Raw genomic sequence first — 20,939 nt, 5'->3', positions numbered from 1 at the left:
GAGTTGTTGGTGGGAGAGGTGAGGTCCTGCTGTTCTGATGATGCTGAGTGAGATGTTGGTGGGAGAGGTGAGGTCCTGCTGTTCTGATGATGCTGAGTGAGTTGTTGGTGGGAGAGGAGAGGTCCTGCTGTTCTGATGATGCTGAGTGAGATGTTGGTGGGAGAGGTGAGGTCCTGAGTGAGTTGTTGGTGGGAGAGGTGAGGTCCTGCTGTTCTGATGATACTGAGTGAGATGTTGGTGGGAGAGGTGAGGTTCTGAGTGAGTTGTTGGTGGGAGAGGAGAGGTCCTGCTGTTCTGATGATGCTGAGTGAGATGTTGGTGGGAGAGGTGAGGTCCTGAGTGAGTTGTTGGTGGGAGAGGTGAGGTCCTGCTGTTCTGATGATACTGAGTGAGATGTTGGTTGGAGAGGTGAGGTCCTGAGTGAGTTGTTGGCGGGAGAGGTGAGGTCCTGAGTGAGATGTTGGTGGGAGAGGTGAGGTCCTGCTGTTCTGATGATCCTGAGTGTGAGGTCCAAGTAATTATCCTTTGCATTTGGCTTTTTTGGTATATATTTTTTAAGATCAACATGGCACTAAATCCCAGGACTCCCTAAAAGCTTGGCATTCCATCTGGGGGTGGGACTTAACATTCTATTGTAACCATGGCAATGTACTTTTAAACAGTGTTGTCCTATTGACCTGAGCTGCTGCTGGCAGGGCTAAAAAACTGACTTTTTGACGAGACAAAGTGGATTTAGACCTAAAATTATAACAAAAACACAGCCAGATTTTCACGACATGAGACACCAAGCCCCTCCCCCGGATAAAGTCCCACTAAACTTTCTGTATATAACTCCATTATATTTATCATATGCTCATTTAGTTATCAATACACACCTCAGTGATGGAAGGTAACAAAGTAAAAGTATAGATACCTAAAATGTATACTTTTTTTTTGCTCCAATATCTGTACTTTTACTTAAGTAACAAAACGGAGCCCTTCTACCACCCCTGCACACCTCACACCTGTGTAAAGATGTGTTTACTACTGAACATTCTATTGATGTAGCTCTTTTACAGACAATAGCGTTGCATATTTAGCCAAAGTGAACAAGAAGACATCACGGGCGCCTGTAATGTTCCCCATTGTTTTTGCCCAGTCCCCATTTCCAGGAGATGACGAAGAGGAGGTGTTTGACAGCATTGTGAACGACGAGGTACGCTACCCACGCTTCCTCTCCACTGAAGCCATCGGCATCATGAGACGGGTAAGAACAGTTATCTCTGCTGTGACCATGACCAAACATTACATATACATGATCAGCCAAAGGTTTGGACACGCCCACGCTCATTCTGTTTTTTATTTTTCCTTTTATTTTTAATTTTTTACTACTTTTTATACATTTTAAATCACACAGAAGACATCAGATATATGAAGTAAGATATATGGAATTATGCAGTAAAGAAAAAAGCCATAATTCCATAAATCTTGCTTCATATAGTTGATGTCTTCTGTGTGTACCATAGACTGTATATATAAATGGACATAACTGACCTACTAGCTGCCACGTTCCAAACAGGAAGTGAGCATAAGCACGCATCCTGCTCCATCGACTCTTAAATGTTCGTATTAACCCGCTCTACATGATCCTGAGGTTTTTATTTCACTATTGTGACTGTAAATCAAGATATGAACATTAATAACAGACAAATCAGGCGCCTTCTTTCCCCGAGGTCACTCCCATTACTGTTAGCAACAGGTCTGATTGACAGCGTTGATAAGCTCCTGCTAAACTAACAGTGAAGGCGGGAAGGGGCGTTATCTTCAGCAGTCTAACTCTGGATTGGCTCTTTGGTTGCTATGATACTCATGGTTGGGATTCCAAATATGGAACTCTGCTCCACATTGGCCCCTATAACTGCTAGCCTTGATGAGCTTCATTTGGAGCTGAACAATATGGGTGACGTCACACTCAGTCAACTTCTTTATGCAGTCTGTGGTGTGTATACAAAATGTAGAAAATTGTAAAAATAAATAAATAAATAAAAAACAAGTGAGAGGGAGTGTCCTGGTGGTGTACATACTCATGTATTTAGTTACTCATAAGTGTTAATACCATTGTAATATCATTATGACTCCAGCTGTTGCGGAGGAACCCGGAGCGTCGTCTCGGCTCTGGGGAGAAGGACGCAGAGGAGGTGAAGAAACAACCTTTCTTTAGGGTGAGAATGACAGAGTAACCTCCACATGTCTGTTGTAAACAATGAACCTCACACACAATCTCACACCAACTGGAAAATTTGAAATCACAATATTTATCTAAAACGCCTTAATAAAAGACACAAGTCTGCTGACTTCCACGTTGGAAAACTGCGGTGCCCAATAGGAGCTGACGTCGCCATAAATGTCATCATAACAAAGTGCCGTCTTGTCAGCGCCCCCTGTGGATAGCTGCACATCACACTGAAGCAGCACTTTTAAAAAAATGTTACCAAAATGACTGCGCAGTGCTGCCGAATCCTATGAGTATCACTGATTAAGGAAATAAAACTGGAGAGGGAAGTACGTACGGCACAGTGGCCATGTACCTCACAGTGGGCATGTACCTCACAGTGGGCGTGTACGTCACAGTGGGCGCGTACATCACAATGGCTGCGTGCGTCACAGTGGTTGCGTGTGTCAGTGAGCTTGTATGTCACAGTGGGCATGTACCTCAGAGTGGGCGTGTACGTTACAGTGGGCGTGTACGTCACAGTGGGCGCGTACGTTACAGTGGGCGTGTACGTCACAGTGGGCGCATACGTCACAGTGGCTGAGTGCGTCACAGTGGGCTTGTACCTCACAGTGGATGTGTAACGGTGGAAGTTAAACAGGGGTAGATGGACAAAATGGCGTTTTGGAAATAATAGATTAAAGATTACTCAAACATGAATCACTCCAAAAACAACTTCAGAGGCTCAATGAGAAGAAACGACTAGAACATGATTAAAGATCTGAACAAAACAGGTCTGATTTTAACTGCTAGGAATCAAGCAGTGCTGGTTTGGTCTGGATGAAAAGTCTGTCTTTGGGCTTTAGAAGTGAAAGTGAAATCTATTTATGTTATTTTTATTATTTAGAACAAAACTTAGTTCTTCAGTTCCACTCATAGTCAGTATTGGTAAAAAAAAAAATGGTCTGGGATTTAAACTAAAACTGCACCAGCGTAAAACCAACCACACAATACTAACACTCCTGCATTAACCTCTGCATTAGGACTAAACCAGGTCTAATCCAGGACTGAACCATGTCTAAACCAGGTCTAGACCGGGTCTAAACGGACCACTGCATTAGAAAAAATAGTATCGTAGTACTTAAAACAACATGTCATTTCTATAATATTTTCCACTGTAGAATATGGACTGGGACGCTCTCCTCCACAAAAAGGTGCCTCCCCCGTTTGTTCCTACCATCGGTGGCAAAGAAGATGTGAGTAACTTCGACGAAGAGTTCACCACCGAAGCCCCGACGCTGACCCCTCCCCGAGAGCCGCGTGCGCTGTCCCGCAGAGACCAGGAGAGCTTCAGGGAATTTGACTACGTCTCGGACCTCTGCTAACGCTCCGAGACTGCACCGCCCAAAAGAATGTGTCCAAGCTTCAAGTGGAGCTGGTGTAGCTCCCCCCTCTGTGTGTCGATGATAACTACACTGTGAAAGAATGAAGACACATCGCTGTGTTTTATTTTTTATTTTAGAAAACTCTGGACTTGAAGACATTGAAATGTATGCTAACGTGTTGGAATCGGGGTGTGATGGGTAGAACTGCTGTAGTGGACTGGTTTGCCCATTCTCTCTGACTGAAGTTCATTTAAAACAGTAGCTTTTAAAACTCATGTGTTTGTGCAGCTGTGAGGAGATATTTTGCTTATCTTTGTACTGTTCCATGGGCTGAAGGCTGCATCCCAAGCCTCTCTCATACTGAAGATGCCTTACATTTTTAGATGAAGTTTGACCACTAGATAGGATTTGCTAAGGGGAGACACTACCGGGTTTTTTTTTTTTTTTGGTTAATTTGTTCAAGGGGTGGCGCCAGGGGCTAACTACATTTAAAACTGGTTTAAAACAGCGACTCAAACATTGGAGCGGAAGGGGGTGCACTCGTGTCGATGTAAGACTCTCAATTAACCCCGGGTTGGGCTTTAACGTAAAAGATGTTTTAATGTTTAGCTTTGTCAACCTGCCTCTATAGAGTTATATTGGGACCTTCAAAAGGACATTTGAACACACAGAGACATAAGGATCAGACCTTAAAAGCAGCACCTACACAACCTAAAACTTTACAATCTTGGACTTAACAAGACTTTGACAAAATGTACAGAAGTTGTTTTTTTTTTAAATATATATCTTATTCCAAGTCTGATTTATTTAAGTTTTAACTCCAAACAATGAGGATAAATTTGTTGGCAAATTTTCAATCAGATCTAGTAAATTTAAAAAAAGAAACAAGAAATTTAAACCTAACTTAAACCTGAAGTTTCAAAATGGTATCGCTAAAGTTCAGATTTTGTCCTGTTCCCTGCAGCGTCTCTCCTTCATCTGAACACATTTGTGGACTTGGAAGTGTCTCTCTGCTGAAGGTTGCAAACTTTGAACGTTATGAGAGGATTACAGGGTAAAACCACTGTCCAGACCATTTGGATTTGAATAATACTAATAAACTGTTTAATAATGAATTGTTGACAAAAAATAATGCATGTCTCTGGCTCACACACATAAGCATTAAAGATACGGCATGTTGGGAACGCTGTCTTCATGTGTGGTTTTATGCAAGAAATGACTCAAACTCTGTTTATTTTTATTTTCAACTTTTCCAGGCTTTTTTTTAAACAACTTAAGATGGCACCAATGTAGAGTGACCAGACATCCCCATTGACCCAGGACAGTCCCAGGTTTGAGGCCTTTTTCCCCTGTCCCAGCAGATTTATACGAAGCCACTAATGTGTCCCAGTTTTATTCAAGAAATGTCCCAGGTGTTCCTATTTATGACCAATCTGATCAAAACCAGGACTAAACCTGGACCAAATGTGGTCTAAACTGAGTCTAAACCAGGACTAAACCAGGTGTCCCTATTTTTTGACCAATCTGATCCAAATCAAGTCTAAACCAAGGCTTAAGTATTTCTAAACCAGGACTAAACCAGGTCTACACCAGGACTAAACCAGGTCTAAACCAGGACTAAACCAGGTCTAAACCAGGACTAAACCAGGTCTAAACCAGGACTAAACCAGGTCTCCCTATTTTTGACCAATCTGATCCAAACCAGGACTAAACCCGTTCTAAATCAAGTCTAAACCAGGTCTACACCATGGCTAAACCAGTTCTAAACCAGGTCTAAGCGAGCGATAAACAAGTTCTAAACCAGGACCAAACCAGGTGTCTCTATTTTTGAACTATCTAATCCACACAAAATCTAAATCAGAAGTAAACCAGGACTAAACCAGTTCTAAATCTGGTGTCCCTAATTTTGACCAATCTGATCCAAACCAGGACTAAACCAGTTCTAAACCAAGTCTAAACCAGGACTAAACCAGTTCTAAAGCAGGTCTAAACTAGGATTAAACCAGGTCTAAACCAGGACTAAACCAGGTCTCCCTATTTTTGACCAATCTGATCCAAACCAGGACTAAACCCGTTCTAAACCAAGTCTAAACCAGGTCTACACCAGGGCTAAACCAGTTCTAAACCAGGTCTAAACCAGGACTAAGCGAGCGATAAACAAGTTCTAAACCAGGACCAAACCAGGTGTCTCTATTTTTGAACAATCTAATCCACACAAAATCTAAATCAGAAGTAAACCAGGACTAAACCAGTTCTAAACCTGGTGTCCCTAATTTTGACCAATCTGATCCAAACCAGGACTAAACCAGTTCTAAACCAAGTCTAAACCAGGACTAAACCAGTTCTAAAGCAGGTCTAAACTAGGATTAAACCAGGTCTAAACGAGTTCTAAACCAGGTCTACAACAGGGCTAAACCGGCAGCGCTAAACCACGGCTAAACCAGGTATCACCTATTTTTGAACAGTCTGATCCAAATCAGGACCAAATCAGGCAAAAAAAAAAAAATGCACTGCACTGGACTGGCAGAAGTGAGTCTCCCGCCAGCAGTGCCGGGGCCATGTCCGGGGCCTGGTCAGTACCCGCCGCGGCCGCACGGGGCGAGTCGAGAGCCGGTCCAGGCTGTTCCATTTTTCAAGATGTCGTCGCTGGAACAGAGGCTTTCGCGAATTGAGGAGAAACTAAAGCAGGAAAATGAAGAGGCCCGGCGAAGGATCGACATTAACATCGACATGAGCCCACAGCGGTCACGTCCCAGGCCAAGTGAGTGCCCCCTGACGCTTAATGCGCAGTATGTGTGCGGAAAAATAAGAGCGCAAACATCGAGAGGCGGAGGGAGGCGCTCTGCTGCCCCGAGCTACATGCTAACAGGCTAACAGGCTAACAGGCTAGCTACATAAACAAACAGCAGCCACTTGACCCGAAAGCGCCCCGAAAAGTGTATAGTGATAAACGCACATCTGATGGGGTACTATCTTTGGCACATTATTAAAAAGGGACGGCTGCCATTTCACATTTAGTCTAATTAGTCCTGTGTTTATTTTGGATCAGTCCTGTCAAACATGCTAAGCTAACACGCTAGCATTCTGTCATGGTGTGCCGCGGGCCTACTGTTTCTGCGGCTCCAGGGACGTTTTTAAGAGAATTGACAGCACAGAATATACTCGGATTAAACACAATTCGTGACAAACTTTGAAGCAACACTGTTTTTAAGTGGACGTTATGCTCAGACATAATGTTATCCGGAAAATGAGGCAGAACTTGAGCAGAACAACAGCTAAATATGTTGATTTGTTTTTCATTTTCTCATTTTTGTCCGTGGAGATGCTGTTTTCACTCCACAATAACTATTTTCTCAAACCAACAGACTCATAAAAATGTTATTTAAGGAGAGAAATGTTCAAAAGATCCACAGTCGGTATCAGTGATGATGTGAGTGTCTGTGGTGTGCCTTTATTTTCAATCTTCACTGGTTTTCTGCTTCTGTAATCTTAATTTTTCAGCTACAAACTCAATATTTAGCAGAGTTATAGACAGGCCAAGTTCGATATACCACTGACACAAAAACCCAAGAGCAGATTTAAACCATAAAAATCTACAATATTGTTAAAAAGCATCATAAACAGCAGAATGAAACACTTTAGTCATTAGTTTGCATCTGTAATAAGTCAGACAAGTTATTCATTCAAACTTTTACAGCTTGAATCTGATTTAATAGCCAAAAATTAACAATGTTCCCAATAGCGCAAAGAAAAAGTCTACATGAAAAATATTGTTCCAATTTTTATATATAGAATGATAAGTTGATATAGTGATTACAGTGATAGGTTTAGTTGTAGAGTTTTATATTTGTTCCTAAACTGTAGTAGCTCTTTTTACATTTTAGATTTTAGAGTTTTGTCACGCGCGTTTACCTTTGCCACTCACTAAAACACCTCCAAATGTTGTGATGTCATCTGCATAACGTCTACTGTTGGACACCTTGACTCTCTGATTCCTTGTTTTAAACAAAGGTGAATAATGATAATGAGTTTACACAAGATTAAATTTATGTTTGGGAACTGACAGCTACAGCGTAACCTGATATTATATAATTCTAAATGTTAAAAGATATACATGAAATTACAAGACACAGGCTCCTGCTGGGTTTTGGAACTGGCTCAGCCTTGTGGACGTAGAAGACTTTCGCCAGTTCAGATGTGGTACTTTGATATTATGCTGATATTTTGCAGCTGATGTCATCAACATTCCCAAGGGGTGTGATGCTAACTGTAGGCACCACTCACTCTGAAGCTCTGTGACTCAAGTTAGACTTTAATCTGAACTTTGTTTTGATTCAATCTGACCAGAAAGAGCAGACATGGCTGGAACTACAACAGGCAAGCTGATTTGTGCTGTTAAACAAGTCCCTCTCAAATAACATTACAGTCAAAGGCTAGCTAGCGTTAGCCAACAGTTTTTCTTGTTTCTTGTTTGTCTCCTAAACAGGACCATGAACGATCCATTCTGTTTGTCTGAAAACTCTTAACTTTCGGCATTGTTTACTAATGTGTGCATTGTCACCATGGTAACTGCCGATTATTCTGCCATAGAGATCCATGTAGAACACCTCCAGCCTGACGTCACCGCAAAGCATCAATAGCATTAACCATGTGGGGCAAAGGTGTCTGACAACTACAGTGTGAAATATCATAGCACTGGTATTAGCGGTGTGTGTTCATTAAGATTTGATGACTCTCTGTGATGTAATAAACATATTCTTGTTTCTCTTCAAATTTGTCAAGGGTTTGCAAGTAAAGCAAGTAATGGTAAGCACGGTGATCTTCCCAAGTTTACAAATGGTTTACACACAAGTACAAGAGGTTCTGTTTTGTGTGTGTGATGATGCCGTGTGTCTGAGGATGTGTATGTGCGGGTCTCTCAGCCATAGTGCAGTAATGTATGTGTGTGTGTATATTTTCTTTCCTGTGTCCAGTCATCGTGATCCAGCTCAGCCCTGCTCCAGCCCCTTCCCAACGCGCAGGTATCATTCTGACATCGCTCTCTCTGCCACTGCACCACTGTGTCACATCCCTCAGCTCTCACTTATCTGCTCTCTCCAGCCTAACTAACTGTAGTATGCTGTTCTGTCATTAACCATCATTTTAAATAGGGTCCTAGTAAACTTTTACCATACATTTATCTGGTAAGACTAGTTTAAAATTCTTCTGTTCCTTTAAAGGTCCTATATTATGCAAAAATTACTTTTCTGAGCTTTAAGTCATGTTCTAATATTGTTACCTCCTCAAAAACAGACCTGGAGTTGTGTTTTGTTTCATTCACACAATTCTCTGATCCACCTTGTAATGTCATGAAGTAGAGACAGATCAATATATCAGGCCGATATTTGGACTTTTAAGCATATCAGCTGTCGGCCTTAACAATTGGTATCGGCATCGACCATGGAGTTTTCAAGTTAACAGCTCCTTTTACGTTTAGTTCAGTAGAGCAATTCCAGGACTGAAATGACCAAATGATTCTAGTGAAGGTGTATGGAGTTTAAAAACACAGTGGAGCACTTCCTGTATTACCACATGATGACATCACAAGGTGGAACAGAGTGTTTTCCGTTTGAGAGAAGAACTCGGCCTTAATGCAGGGTTTGTGTGTTAAACATGTGTGAATGAAACAAAACATAACTCCAGGTCTGTTTGTGATGAGGAAACAACATTAGGAGACAAATCAGAGAATAGTGTCATATGGGCCCTTTAAAGCGTCTCATGGTCTCATCTTCTCGCCTTTATCTGTTTAGTTCTTGCATCTCAGCTCAAATCACATATCGTTCACATGTTTCCCACTCTCCTTCAGTCTGTGTGTTTTTGGCAGTGGCAGGCAGTGTTGTGTGTTTGTATAGACAACACGATCGTGTGCTGACACGTGTAAGAACATTAACCTTTGTTTCGCTGGAGGCCGAGACCCACAGTGCATGTGGCTTAAACGCACGGCACGTTGTTTTGGTTGTATTTTGTTTGACTCTGTCTCTAATTACGCTTCCTCTGGTCAGTCTACAGGGAATCTTTCTTTACTTTGTCTTGGCACCCCCAGATTCTGTGTCTGATCCATAGACTGTATATATAAATGGACATAGCTAACCTGCTAGCCGTGTCCCTTCTTTCTGTAACTGCTGCTGTCAGACTCGTCATTTTGGTCTTAAATGTTTGTATTAACCCACTCTATGTGATCCTGGGGTTTTTATTTTGCCATTGTGACTGTAACTCAAGATATGAACATTAATAAGAAACAAATCAGGCGCCTTCTCCCTGCTAAACCAGCGGTGCAGGCTGGAAGGGATGTAACCTTCAACATCCTCGCTCTAGATTGGCTCTATGGTCAAACTGGCTGCTATAACTGCTAGCTTCGCTGAGCTTCATTTGGAGATGAACGCTGTAGGTGACGTCACACTCCCTCCGTTCACTTGTTTATACAGTCTATGGTCTCATCGCTGACTTCCAGCTCATATTCTGTGGTCTATTTCTCCTGTTCTAACTTTTAAGTCCAGTGCCCCTCTCACACAGCAGCAGTGTGAAGCAGGAGTCCGTGTCTGCTAATGTCTTGTTTTTATTTTTCCCTGCATCGTCTTCCTGTCTGTGCTGTTCTGTGTCTGCCTGGAGGGGACAGTTATGGAGGTTCCTTTACCAGAGACTTCTCCTGAACACTAACCTCTTTCTGAGTCCCTTTGCAGGCCTGTGTATGTGACTCACGGAGCCCAGTGTCCGATGGCCTGTTCCGTACACCTCCTTTTGTCAAAACGATGTGTTTTCTAAATCATTACTTCTCTGATCTGGGACATACTGTTATTTGACTGTGAAAATGTTTAACTAACACAAGATGATATTAATATTGAGTACTAAACTAATAAATAGTATTCTGCATGTGGCATGTTTGTTTGGATACAAAATAAACACAACCAGGGAAACGTTTGGACACGCCCCCTCATTCAATGTTTTTGTTACATTTTTTTCTTAGGCCTGGCACATGGACTGTTTATAAAAATGGACATGGCTAACCTGCTAGCCACCATGTTACAAATAGGAAGTGATCATGGGTGCACTTATGGCTCCATCAACTCTGGCTCCAATTCACTTTACATAGAAAAACTGTCCCCTCTCTCTGTAACTGCTGCTGTCAGGCTCATGATTTTGGTCTAAAATGTTCGTATTAACCCGCTCTACATGAACCTGGGGTTTTTATTTCACTACTGTGTCTGTAAATCAATAAATGAACATTAATACAAGACAAATCAGGAGCTTTCTTTTCCCGAGGTCGCTCCTGCTAGCGTTAGCAACAGGTTTGATTGACAGCATTGCTAATCATCCGCTCCCTGCTAAACCCGTGGTGCAGGCAGGAAGGGATGTAACCTTCAACAGTCTTGCTCAGGATTGGCTCTTTGGTTGCTATGATACTCGTGGCCAGAATACCAAATATGGAACTCTGTTCCAAATTGTACCTATAACTGCTAACCTCTCTGAGCTTCATTTGGAGCCGAACACTGTGGGTGACACACACGTCTTTACACTGTTTATGGCCTGTCACACATTTTGAAGATATAGATATATTGCTGAAGTAAATATAGATGAAATATATAGACGAAAATTGTGTTATTTTGTCATAGAAGTTTATAGAACAGAAAAAAATCCACAAAATGTTCCTACTGGTACAAAGAAAAAGACCAACGGTAAATATTAACCCCTCAATATTAACCATCTAAAATATATTGGATAATAAGTCATTAAAGGAATTATCTAGACTGGTCTATTTTTACTACTTTCATTACATTTTATAAAGACGCAGAAGACAGCAAACATTTGAAGTCAGATATATGGAGTTATGTAGTGAAGGGAAAAAATATAAACTAACTGTACTGAGACTTTGAGGATTTGAATATAAAGTATAAAACAAAAATTAGTTGTTTTTTTTCCCTTTACTACATAACTACATGTATCTTACTTCATATATTTGATGCCTTCTGTGTGTTTATAAAATGCACAAAGTATTAAAAATAAAGAAAAAAACAAACAATGAGAGTGAGTGTCCAAACTTTTGCCTGGTTGTGTTTATGTAATATTCAAATCTACAAACTGTTTTCACTGTTTACAACTGGGCGTCACAGGCGTTCCTGAGCAGTTCTCATGCTGTAAAAGTTCCCAAACGATGTGACCGAGCCCTCTGTAATGCAGACTCGGCCTTTTGTAAACGCAGGCCAAAATGTTGAGTGTGAAGGAGGGAAGGTCACTGGCGTAAACAGTGAGTTAAAGATAGATCGTGAGACATGGCTTCATCACTGCTCCAATAAAGAAAACATGGTCCAGTGTCAGTCATGGCCCCAGTGAGATTTAAGTCCTGTTCTAATGCTGTTACATCCTAAAAACAGACCTGGAGTTGTTTTGTTTCATTTAAACATGTTTGAGTAACCCTTTTATTATTAGTCTGTCTGCTCTTCCAAAACTCAAAATGCTCTGTTCCACCTTGTGATGTCATCAAGTGGTAGTTTTCAAGGTAACGGCTCCTTTTACCTTTAGTTCAGTAGAGACTGGCTGAAATAGTCCAAATGATTCTAATGATGTTAGCTTAGTAGGATGAGCTTTTGCCCACTGATCTGAAGGTTGTCGGTTCAAATCCCACTCTCAACATGAATGCTGTTTTTGTATCCTTGGGCAAGACTCATCTCAAGTGGGAGCCGACCATCAGCTCCCTCATCAAGAAAGCCCAGCACAGGATGTTCTACCTGCGGCAGCTGAGTAAAGGCAAGCCGCCGGTCTAAATGATGGTGCAGTTTTACACAGCCATCATTGAGTCCATCCTCACCTCCTCCATCACTGTGTGGTTCACTGGGGCCACTGCCAGGGATAGACAGAGACTGCAGCGCATTGTGCCTCTGCTGAGAAGGTGATTGGCTACAGCCTTCCATCGCTACAGGACCTGTACGTCTCCAGGACTCGGGGGCGAGCAAGCCGTATAGCAGCTGACACTTCTCACCCTGGAAATGGACTATTTGAGCCACTTTCCTCTGGCAGGAGGCTACGGTCCATTGGGACCAGAACCTCTCGTCATAAGAACAATTTCTTCCCCTCTGCCGTTTGTCTCATGAACACTTTATAATATTTGCACAAAACTGGACACTTTATAATACCGGTCACTTTAATGAGTCATGTTTGCACTGTTGTTCTGATGCTGCTGTTCTATAAAAAAAAAAAAAGACACGTAACCTCTTGAAGGTGAAAATGTGACCGTTTACAATTTAGTGAAGGTGTATGGAGTTTAGAAACACAGTGGAGCACTTCCTGTATTACCACTTAATAACATCACAAGGTGGAATAGAGTGTTTTCTGTTTGAGAGAAGAACTCAGCCTAAATATGCAGGGTTTGTGTGTTAAACATGTGTGAATGAAATAAAACATAACTCCAGGTCTGTTTGTGAAGACGAGACAACATTAGAACATTGAATAGAGTCATATGGGCCATTTAACCAAAGAGAACAGCCATGTTTATTTAACATATGGGTGAGCAAGCATCAATTTCTTATGTGGCCTCACCAAGAACTTTCGAGTGTCCCATTGGAAACACACTGAAGAGCCCTTATTTCGATGTCTGAAAAAAAGGCACACTCACTGGGTTATTTTGAAGTGTTTTATTTTCATTCAAATGACACAAAATAGCGGAACAAGCCAACGATCTGACGCACCTCCCACGTTGTGATGTAACCAGTGCCACCCGTGTGTCCCTCAGCGCTCCCACTGCCGCTGGCCAATGACGGAGGAGGGAGCCGATCGTCATCTTCAGAGAGCTCACCCCAGCACCACCCGTACCCCAGCCGCCCAAGACACCCGCTCACCCTGCCCACGCCCCCCTACGGACAGCAGAAGAGCCTTGAGAAGTACGAACTCGCACACACACAGGCTGTGAGACGTTGGTGGCGCGGGCAATGCTTGTTTGAAAAATTGTAATAACATTAAATATTTCAATTATTGCTAATGGTGAAGCATCACGAAGTAAAAGTAGTAAAGTACTGTATTTAAGTACATTTTAGGCATCTGTACTTTACATGAGCACATTTTACAGTGAATACTTTTTACTTCAGTACATTTGAAAGGAGTATCTGCACTTTCTACACTACATTTTTGAGCTGGACTGAAAAGTAAAAGTAGTTTTTATTATTGTATGAGTCCTGAAAAGGCTGAGGGTTTATTTTTAACATGTTCAGAATTTAAACAAAACAAAATATAACAACAAATAAAAAAAATTAAACTGTTAGATTCAACAAAATTCAGCTTAACTCTTTATCAAAGTCACTACATCTGAAGCTTTATAAGAGCTTGAAATCTGTGCGAAATACTTTCACTTGTTACTCTTAAAGTATCCATTTCAAAATGTACTTAAATAGTAGATTTTAGTATTTTTTGCTTGGGTATCTGCACTTGAACTTTATTAACAGAACTGAATACTTCTTCCACCTCTGGTTATTGCCTCTTTTAATCCATAACGGGCTGAATAGATTAAATAAAGTCACTTGTGTATATATTTAAGATAATTCAATAAGCAAAAGGTGTTATTTTTAATACCAATTTATTGCTCATATTGGTTTAGACAAAAATTTGACTATGGGGGAGCACCATAGTCCCCTCTGTTAATGTAGTATTATGTAGAGCTGTGAGGCGAAATGAACTGAGTCTAAATCTCAACTTGAAAAGAACATTTGCCATTTCATAATATTTTGTTAAATCAGACCTGTTCTTCAAACTGGACTTTTCAGATCTTATAAATGAAAAAAAATGGGTGGTGTGTAGTTTAAATATTAAGGATTTGATTTCTTAACTAAAACAACATCTTATATTTTGTAATTTGACTTCATATATTTAAAAATACTTTTGTTTCTTGCTTTTACAGTGCGGAGATTGACCAGAAACTTCAGGAGATCATGAAACAAACAGGGTATCTTAAGATAGATGGTCAGGTGAGTTTCGTACGAATGAATATGATCCATTTGGCACCAAAACCAGAACTGGACACAAGAGACTCAAGAGTATTTATGGGCCCTTTATTACACTGTTTTAAAATGCCCATATTACACTGTTTTAAAGGGCCCATATTACACTGTTTTAAAGGGCCCATATTACACTGTTTTAAAGGGCCCATAATGTACTGTTTTAAAGGACCCATATTACTGTACTTTCTGATCTGTTCTTATGTTGTTTCCTCATCACAAACAGACCTGGAGATGTGTTTTGTTTCATTTACACGTTTAGCAGACAAACCCTACATATTTAGGAGTTCTTCTCTCAACAGAAAACTTCTAAACAGTAACAGCAATATGGCTTAAAGCTCACAAGTGTAATGTAGTACCTGTTTAGTGTTGTTTAGACATACTTGGTCTTTAACTGGCAGAGTGGTTAGCATACACAATGCCTCAGTAGTCTCTGGCGATGTTGGTCTATGTGTTTTGTATGTGTTTTTTTCCCATAGCGGTATCCAGCCGAGGTGACAGATCTGATCAGTGAGGGGGAGATCGGCAGTGGGACCTGTGGGCAGGTCTTTAAAGTGCGCTTTAAGAAGACTGACCATGTTATTGCTGTAAAGGTAAGTGAATGTGAAGTGAATATGTACAGCTTAAATCAGATCTATTCTTCAGACTGGACTTTTCAGATATGTATCCGTGTTCTAGTCGTTTCTTCTCTTTGAGCCTCTGAAGTTGTATTTGGAGTGATTCATGTTTGAGTATTCTTTTAATCTCTTATTTTCAAGATGCCATTTTGTCAATCTACCCCTGTTTAACCTTCACTGGTGCACGCCCACTGTCACGTGCACACCCACTGTGATGTACACACTTCCTTCTCCAGTTTTATTTTCTTAATCGGTGATACTTGTAGAATTTGGCAGCGTTGTGTAGTCATTTTGGTACAAATGAAAAAAAAAAAAGTGCTGCTCTAGTGTGATGTGTAGCTATCCATTGCTGTGATGATGTTTATGGCGACGTCACCTCACCATAAACGGAAGTCAGCGGACTTGTCTTTTATTAAGTGTTATAGATGAATATTGTGATTTAGAATGTGTAAAATATAACATAATGATCGACAGAGATGAGAACCATAAAGACACAAGCACAATAGGGCAGATTTAAGCTCTAGTACATATACGACATTTAATTTAAAAAATAATTATTATTATATATAGTGAAAACAGCATTTGTGAACAGAGCAGATGTGTGTCAGTAGTCTCAGATGTAAAGCATTTATATCGATCAATTGTCATGAAGTTGTGCACATTACCTTTGCTCTGCTATGCTGAAACATGCTTCTAATCCACATGTGAACGGAGAGGCCAGTTTGATAACTGGCTCAATCCAGAAATCCAACTTTAAAGCAAATGTGTCGTCACTAAATAAACACTCCAAAATGGCGACAGTAGCTCAATTGGTAGAGTGATCTGAAGGTTGTCTGTTCAAATCCCACTTTTGACGCAAACATGAGTGGTCAGATCCACTGACCCACAGGTTGGCTGTGCGATTCCAGCTCCCGTAGATTCATTGTGTCCTTGGGCAAGGCACCCGCCTCGCTCTCGATGTCTGTGTGCACTGGTGTATGAATGCGCGTGTGTAAGGGTGGGTGGTTCCTTGGTGTAAAACACTAAGTGACTTGAAGTTGGAAAAGCACTTTACCATTTACCAAATTGATAAAATACTGCCAAATATTTTTTGTCACCTGCTCAAACAAAATATTTTGCTTTTCTCTGCCACAGCAAATGCGTCGAACAGGAAACAAAGATGAAAACAAGAGAATCCTTATGGACCTGGATGTTGTGTTGAAGAGTCATGACTGCCCCTATATTATTCAGTGCTATGGTGCTATAGTTACTAATGTGAGCCTGTTAAATGTATATCTGACCTCTACTGTTGGTTTTATCTGAACACTAACCAGATCTCTTTCTGTTCAGACTGATGTATTTATCGCCATGGAGTTAATGGGAACATGTGCAGAGAAGTTAAAGAAGAGAATCCAAGGCCCCATCCCAGAACCAATCCTCGGAAAAATGACTGTAGCTGTGAGTACTTCCCATAGATTTGATCCCAAACTTAAATATAAAATGTGTATGATTTCAATGTTTCACCTCCTTTTCCCATAATTTATTTAATTTTTTTATTTAGATTCTTTTTTCAGATCAAGGTTTAGTTTATTTTCATCCCTGACAATTTGGACTGCTCACTAGCGCCTCAGAGTGGTCACATGATGTTGTTGTGATGTGTCCAATCAGCTGATTTATGCAGGTTTTGATGCTGTCTTCCTACCGGTGGAGGCAGGACGATGGCACCATCTACACTCCGACAGTATACCAGGTGTGTGACAGTGTAAAGGCCCCCTCGTCCCAGTTTAAAGTCCCATAGGCACGTTTCTGTATTTCTTTATTTCTTTTCTTGTACTCTGGGGGGCCTTTTTACTATCACACACTTGGGATACTGTCCTGAAGAAATCGAACTGCAGATGGTGCTGTCGTCCTGTCTCCACCAGTAGGAAGACTGCACCAAAACCTGTTTAAATCAGTTGACCGGACACGTCGTAGTATCAAGTGACGACCCTGGGGAAGAGCACTAGAGAGCAGTGCAAACTGTCAGGGATGAACACAAACTAAACCTTTGTCTGAAGAAAGAATTTATTAAAATTTTAAAGAAATTTAAATTCATTCTATGTTGTTTGTGATTGGCAGATCGTGAAGGCGCTGCTGTACCTGAAGGAGAAACACGGCGTCATACACAGAGATGTCAAACCCTCCAACATTCTTCTAGACGCCAAGGGTCAGATCAAACTGTGTGACTTCGGCATCAGCGGCCGCTTGGTCGACTCCAAGGCAAAGACCCGCAGCGCTGGCTGTGCTGCGTACATGGCAGTGAGAGCTTCTCCAGTCATTCCATATTATTTTCATAGACTGTTTATATAAATGGACATAGCTAACCTGGTAGCTGCTGTGTTCTAAATACGAAGTGAGCATGGACACACCTCCGGCTCCATCGACTCTTGCTTCAGTTCACTTTACATTGAAAAAAGCTCAGTCAGATTCATTCTCAAATGTTCGTATTAACCCGATCTACATGATCCTGAGTTTTTCATTTCACTGTTGTGTCTGTTAATCAAGATATGAACATTAATAGACAAAACAGGCTCCTTTTTCCCCCGAGGCCACTCCCACTAGCATTAGCAACAGTTTTGATTGACAGTGTTGCTAAGCGCCTCCTCCCTGCTAAACCAGCGGTGTGGCCGGGAAGGGGTGTTACATTCAACAGCCTCACTCCAAATTGGCTCTTTGGTTGCTATGATACTCACGGTCAGAATTCCAAATATGGAATTGGGCTCCAAATTCACCACTATAACTGCTGGCCTCGGTGAGCTTCATTTGACTGGAGCTACTTACTTACTTAGTCCACTTCTTTATACAGTCTATGATTATTTTTAAAAGAACACAGTGGGACAGAGGAAGGACTTGGTTGTGTACTGTTTTATTTTTCAGCCTGAGAGAATAGACCCCCCAGATCCCACCAAACCGGACTATGACATCCGCGCGGATGTATGGAGTCTTGGCATCTCTTTGGTGAGTCCAGCGCTGCATTTTTCAGGGAAAAATGTCCAGGATCAGATATTGGCTTACAAGTATCTGTTCACTCGATATCCTGGTTGGACATAAATCGATGTAATGAGACTATTTACAGGCCGTGGTCGGGCCAGAAAGTCTCATAATGTTTGAACATTTATTTACACAAAGTTGTTCTGTCGTTACTTGAGATAAACAACAGCTACAATAAATGCTGTTTTAAGTCTCTGCTCTGGTATCGGGTGGTATTAGTTGGTATCGGGTATTTTCAGATACTTAGCTCTATCTAATATCAGTATCAGAACTGAAAAAGCCAGAGCTGTGCATCTCTAATTAGGCCTGTCCCTATAATCACTATATCTACATCGTTCCATATGTGAAAGTTGGAACAATATTTTTTGGGGGTCACTATTTCTCGTGTTACTTTTTCTTTGCACTACTGGGAGATTTTAAGTAATTTTTTGGCTATATGATCAGATTTGAGTTGTAAAAGTTTGAATTAATAACTTATAACTCATTACAGATGCAAACTAATGACTAAAGTGTCTCATTCTGCTGTTTATTGCAGCTCAGGATTTTTAACAATATTGTAGATTTATAATCTGCTCTTGGGTTTTTGTGTCAGTGGTGTAAATGAGATTCAGTATCATCATTAATCATCTATATTTACTTCAGTGATATATCGAACTTCAAACTGTGTTATTGTGACAGGCCTGACCTCTAAGTGTAGCTGAGCTTGAAAGTGTTTTGTGTGCTGGTTAAAGGTGGAGCTGGCTACAGGACAGTTTCCATATAAAAATTGCAAGACAGATTTTGAGGTTCTGACCAAAGTGCTGCAGGAAGACCCTCCTCTTCTGCCGCTCAGTATGGGCTTTTCTCTGGACTTCCAGTCCTTTGTTAAAGATTGGTGAGTTTTGAACTTGAATTATTGCAATGGTGAATTCTCTGAAGCACAGCTGCAGCTAAAACAATATGTATTTTTCTCTGACTCGTAGTCTCACAAAGGATCACAGAAAAAGGCCAAAATACCACCCACTTCTTGTAAGTATCTTCATTCTTCATTTTTGTTTTTTTTTCATGGCCAATGCCGATACCGATTGTTTGGAATCCAGAACAAACAAGGGCAATAAGCTCTGCCGATATTTAGTGGACGATTTTGATTATTTTCCTCAAATAATGTTATTTAAATGACTACAAACTCATCCACAGCCATTTATAACCATAAGCCTATAAGAGAACTGTGATTCACATTTAGTGCAGCTATCTCTTTGTATTAAAATGTTATAAAAAAAGCTTTATGTGTGGATGTTCTAAGCAGTACCTGAGGTGGAGATTGAAGGCTGATAGTTCACATGCTAAAAAGTCTGGCACAGAGGCTCGGGAATCGTTCTGTAGATTTTTATTGTACAGTCGGGCAGCGTACAGCAAAATTCAAAGCAGAATCAAATGCAAAGTCTATGCAGAGTCAAATCTTGTTTAAACATGGTCTAAGGCTACACTGTCTTCTCAGGAGCACAGTTTCATCCGGCGTTACGAGGTGCTTGATGTGGACGTCGCCGGTTGGTTCCAGTCGGTGATGGAGCGCACAGAGTCTCCACGCAGCAGTCAGTGTTACAGCCACCAGCACCCGCTCCACTCACTCTTCAGCAGGTAGCCAAACCCTGCGTTACCGTTAGCCTAGCTGCTGCTAGTCTACCCCAGCTTTAGCTTTGCCGAGTGAGACTTGGCTAAGTCTGTTTTAGTCTAGCGTAACGAGCTAAGTCTGACACTCGACTCAGAACCATCTGTCCAGCGGAGGAGCCACTGGGGAGCAGCACCACGCCCAGGGAGGAGCACTGGTGATGGGGGTTTGAAATCTGGACAGGCAGACAAGGCATGGGGGAGGGGCTTAGTTTAAACAGGGCTGCACCCACTTGCTGTATATTTTATTTCATACCGTTTTTTACTAACCGCCGCTGGTTTGGTCAACAGCGTAGTCACTACACACTGGAACACTTTCTGCTACGTTATCAACATGGCTCATTTCTGTACAGAATCACAGACAAAACCTGACTGTGTAATTACCTAATCCGGGTTCCTGTGTGTTCACACTTTCTCAGGCTGTATCTGTATTAATTTCACCTCTCACTATAATATTTTTGTACTAGTTAAAAATGTACTTACACAACACTACAATCAGATTATGTTGCTATAATGGTAATGTTCGTAATGCCCATCACATTTTTTGCATTTATTTTGTGATTGTTCTAATTGTTTTATGTGGTGAGTTACAGTAGAGTGCAGTAGATTTACTCCAATTAGAAGCTGTTGAGGGGGCAGTGCTCTAGTGTCTGCAGTTGATCCAGGTTTGGTGAAGTTGTTGCAGGGTACCTTTGGAGCTTTAGTTTACCATCTGCCTACCTCTTTTATGTCTTCTCTAGTTCGGCTTTAGGCATAGACGGTTCCACTGCGTTTCAGACCAAAAGTTTAGTGTCATTTGTAAGTGGAAGTAAACATATCGAGTACTCCTGTACATAAGGGAGTGTGGTGCTAGTGTGTTGTATGGGTTTCAGTGATTTCAATCCAATTTAAAGTCCCCACTAAAATGTCTGAAATCTGGAATCCGCAGCACTCACCGAAACACGTTTAAGACTGAAGCGAGGGTAAAAGAAGTGAATCGTAAAGGGAATGGTGCAGGGGGCAGAGGCATGTTGAAGAGAAGGAGGAGTTTGTGTGGTCAAGTGTTTGAACTGAGGATGTAGGAACTAAAAAA

At 41.2% G+C, this 20,939-nt stretch overlaps 2 protein-coding genes across 4 annotated transcripts in view; both read left to right on the top strand.

Annotated features, from left to right (window-relative positions):
* pkn1a (protein kinase N1a) overlaps positions 1-4,758 on the top strand; it is a 74,015-nt gene extending 69,257 nt beyond the window's left edge. Inside the window, exons 21-23 of one of the 2 annotated variants that reach the window (XM_055224508.1) lie at positions 1,139-1,246; positions 2,121-2,201; positions 3,373-4,758. In XM_055224508.1, the coding sequence (XP_055080483.1) occupies positions 1,139-1,246; positions 2,121-2,201; positions 3,373-3,576 (393 nt within the window). In that variant the 3' untranslated portion in view covers positions 3,577-4,758. The remainder of the gene's footprint in view (positions 1-1,138; positions 1,247-2,120; positions 2,202-3,372) is intronic. The other variant, XM_033968363.2, reaches the window with a different exon arrangement.
* A 1,448-nt stretch (positions 4,759-6,206) lies between these two features.
* Positions 6,207-20,395, top strand: map2k7 (mitogen-activated protein kinase kinase 7). Of its 2 annotated transcripts, XM_033968409.2 has the most exons (12): positions 6,207-6,337; positions 8,550-8,597; positions 13,340-13,487; positions 14,498-14,564; positions 15,074-15,187; positions 16,346-16,465; positions 16,541-16,648; positions 17,309-17,488; positions 18,107-18,187; positions 18,952-19,094; positions 19,183-19,228; positions 19,698-20,395. In XM_033968409.2, exons 1-12 carry the CDS (start codon positions 6,214-6,216, stop codon positions 19,839-19,841), a joined length of 1,323 nt encoding a protein of 440 aa, XP_033824300.1. In that variant the 5' UTR covers positions 6,207-6,213; the 3' UTR covers positions 19,842-20,395. The 2 variants fall into 2 exon arrangements, with proteins under 2 accessions (XP_033824300.1, XP_033824309.1); XM_033968418.2 differs by lacking the exon at positions 8,550-8,597.
* The last annotated feature ends 544 nt before the right edge of the window (positions 20,396-20,939 follow it).

Source organism: Periophthalmus magnuspinnatus, chromosome 1 (assembly GCF_009829125.3).
Source record: "Periophthalmus magnuspinnatus isolate fPerMag1 chromosome 1, fPerMag1.2.pri, whole genome shotgun sequence".
Lineage (NCBI taxonomy): Eukaryota > Metazoa > Chordata > Actinopteri > Gobiiformes > Gobiidae > Periophthalmus > Periophthalmus magnuspinnatus.
Note: the sequence above shows the minus strand (reverse complement) of the source record. Positions and strands in the feature narration are given on the sequence as shown.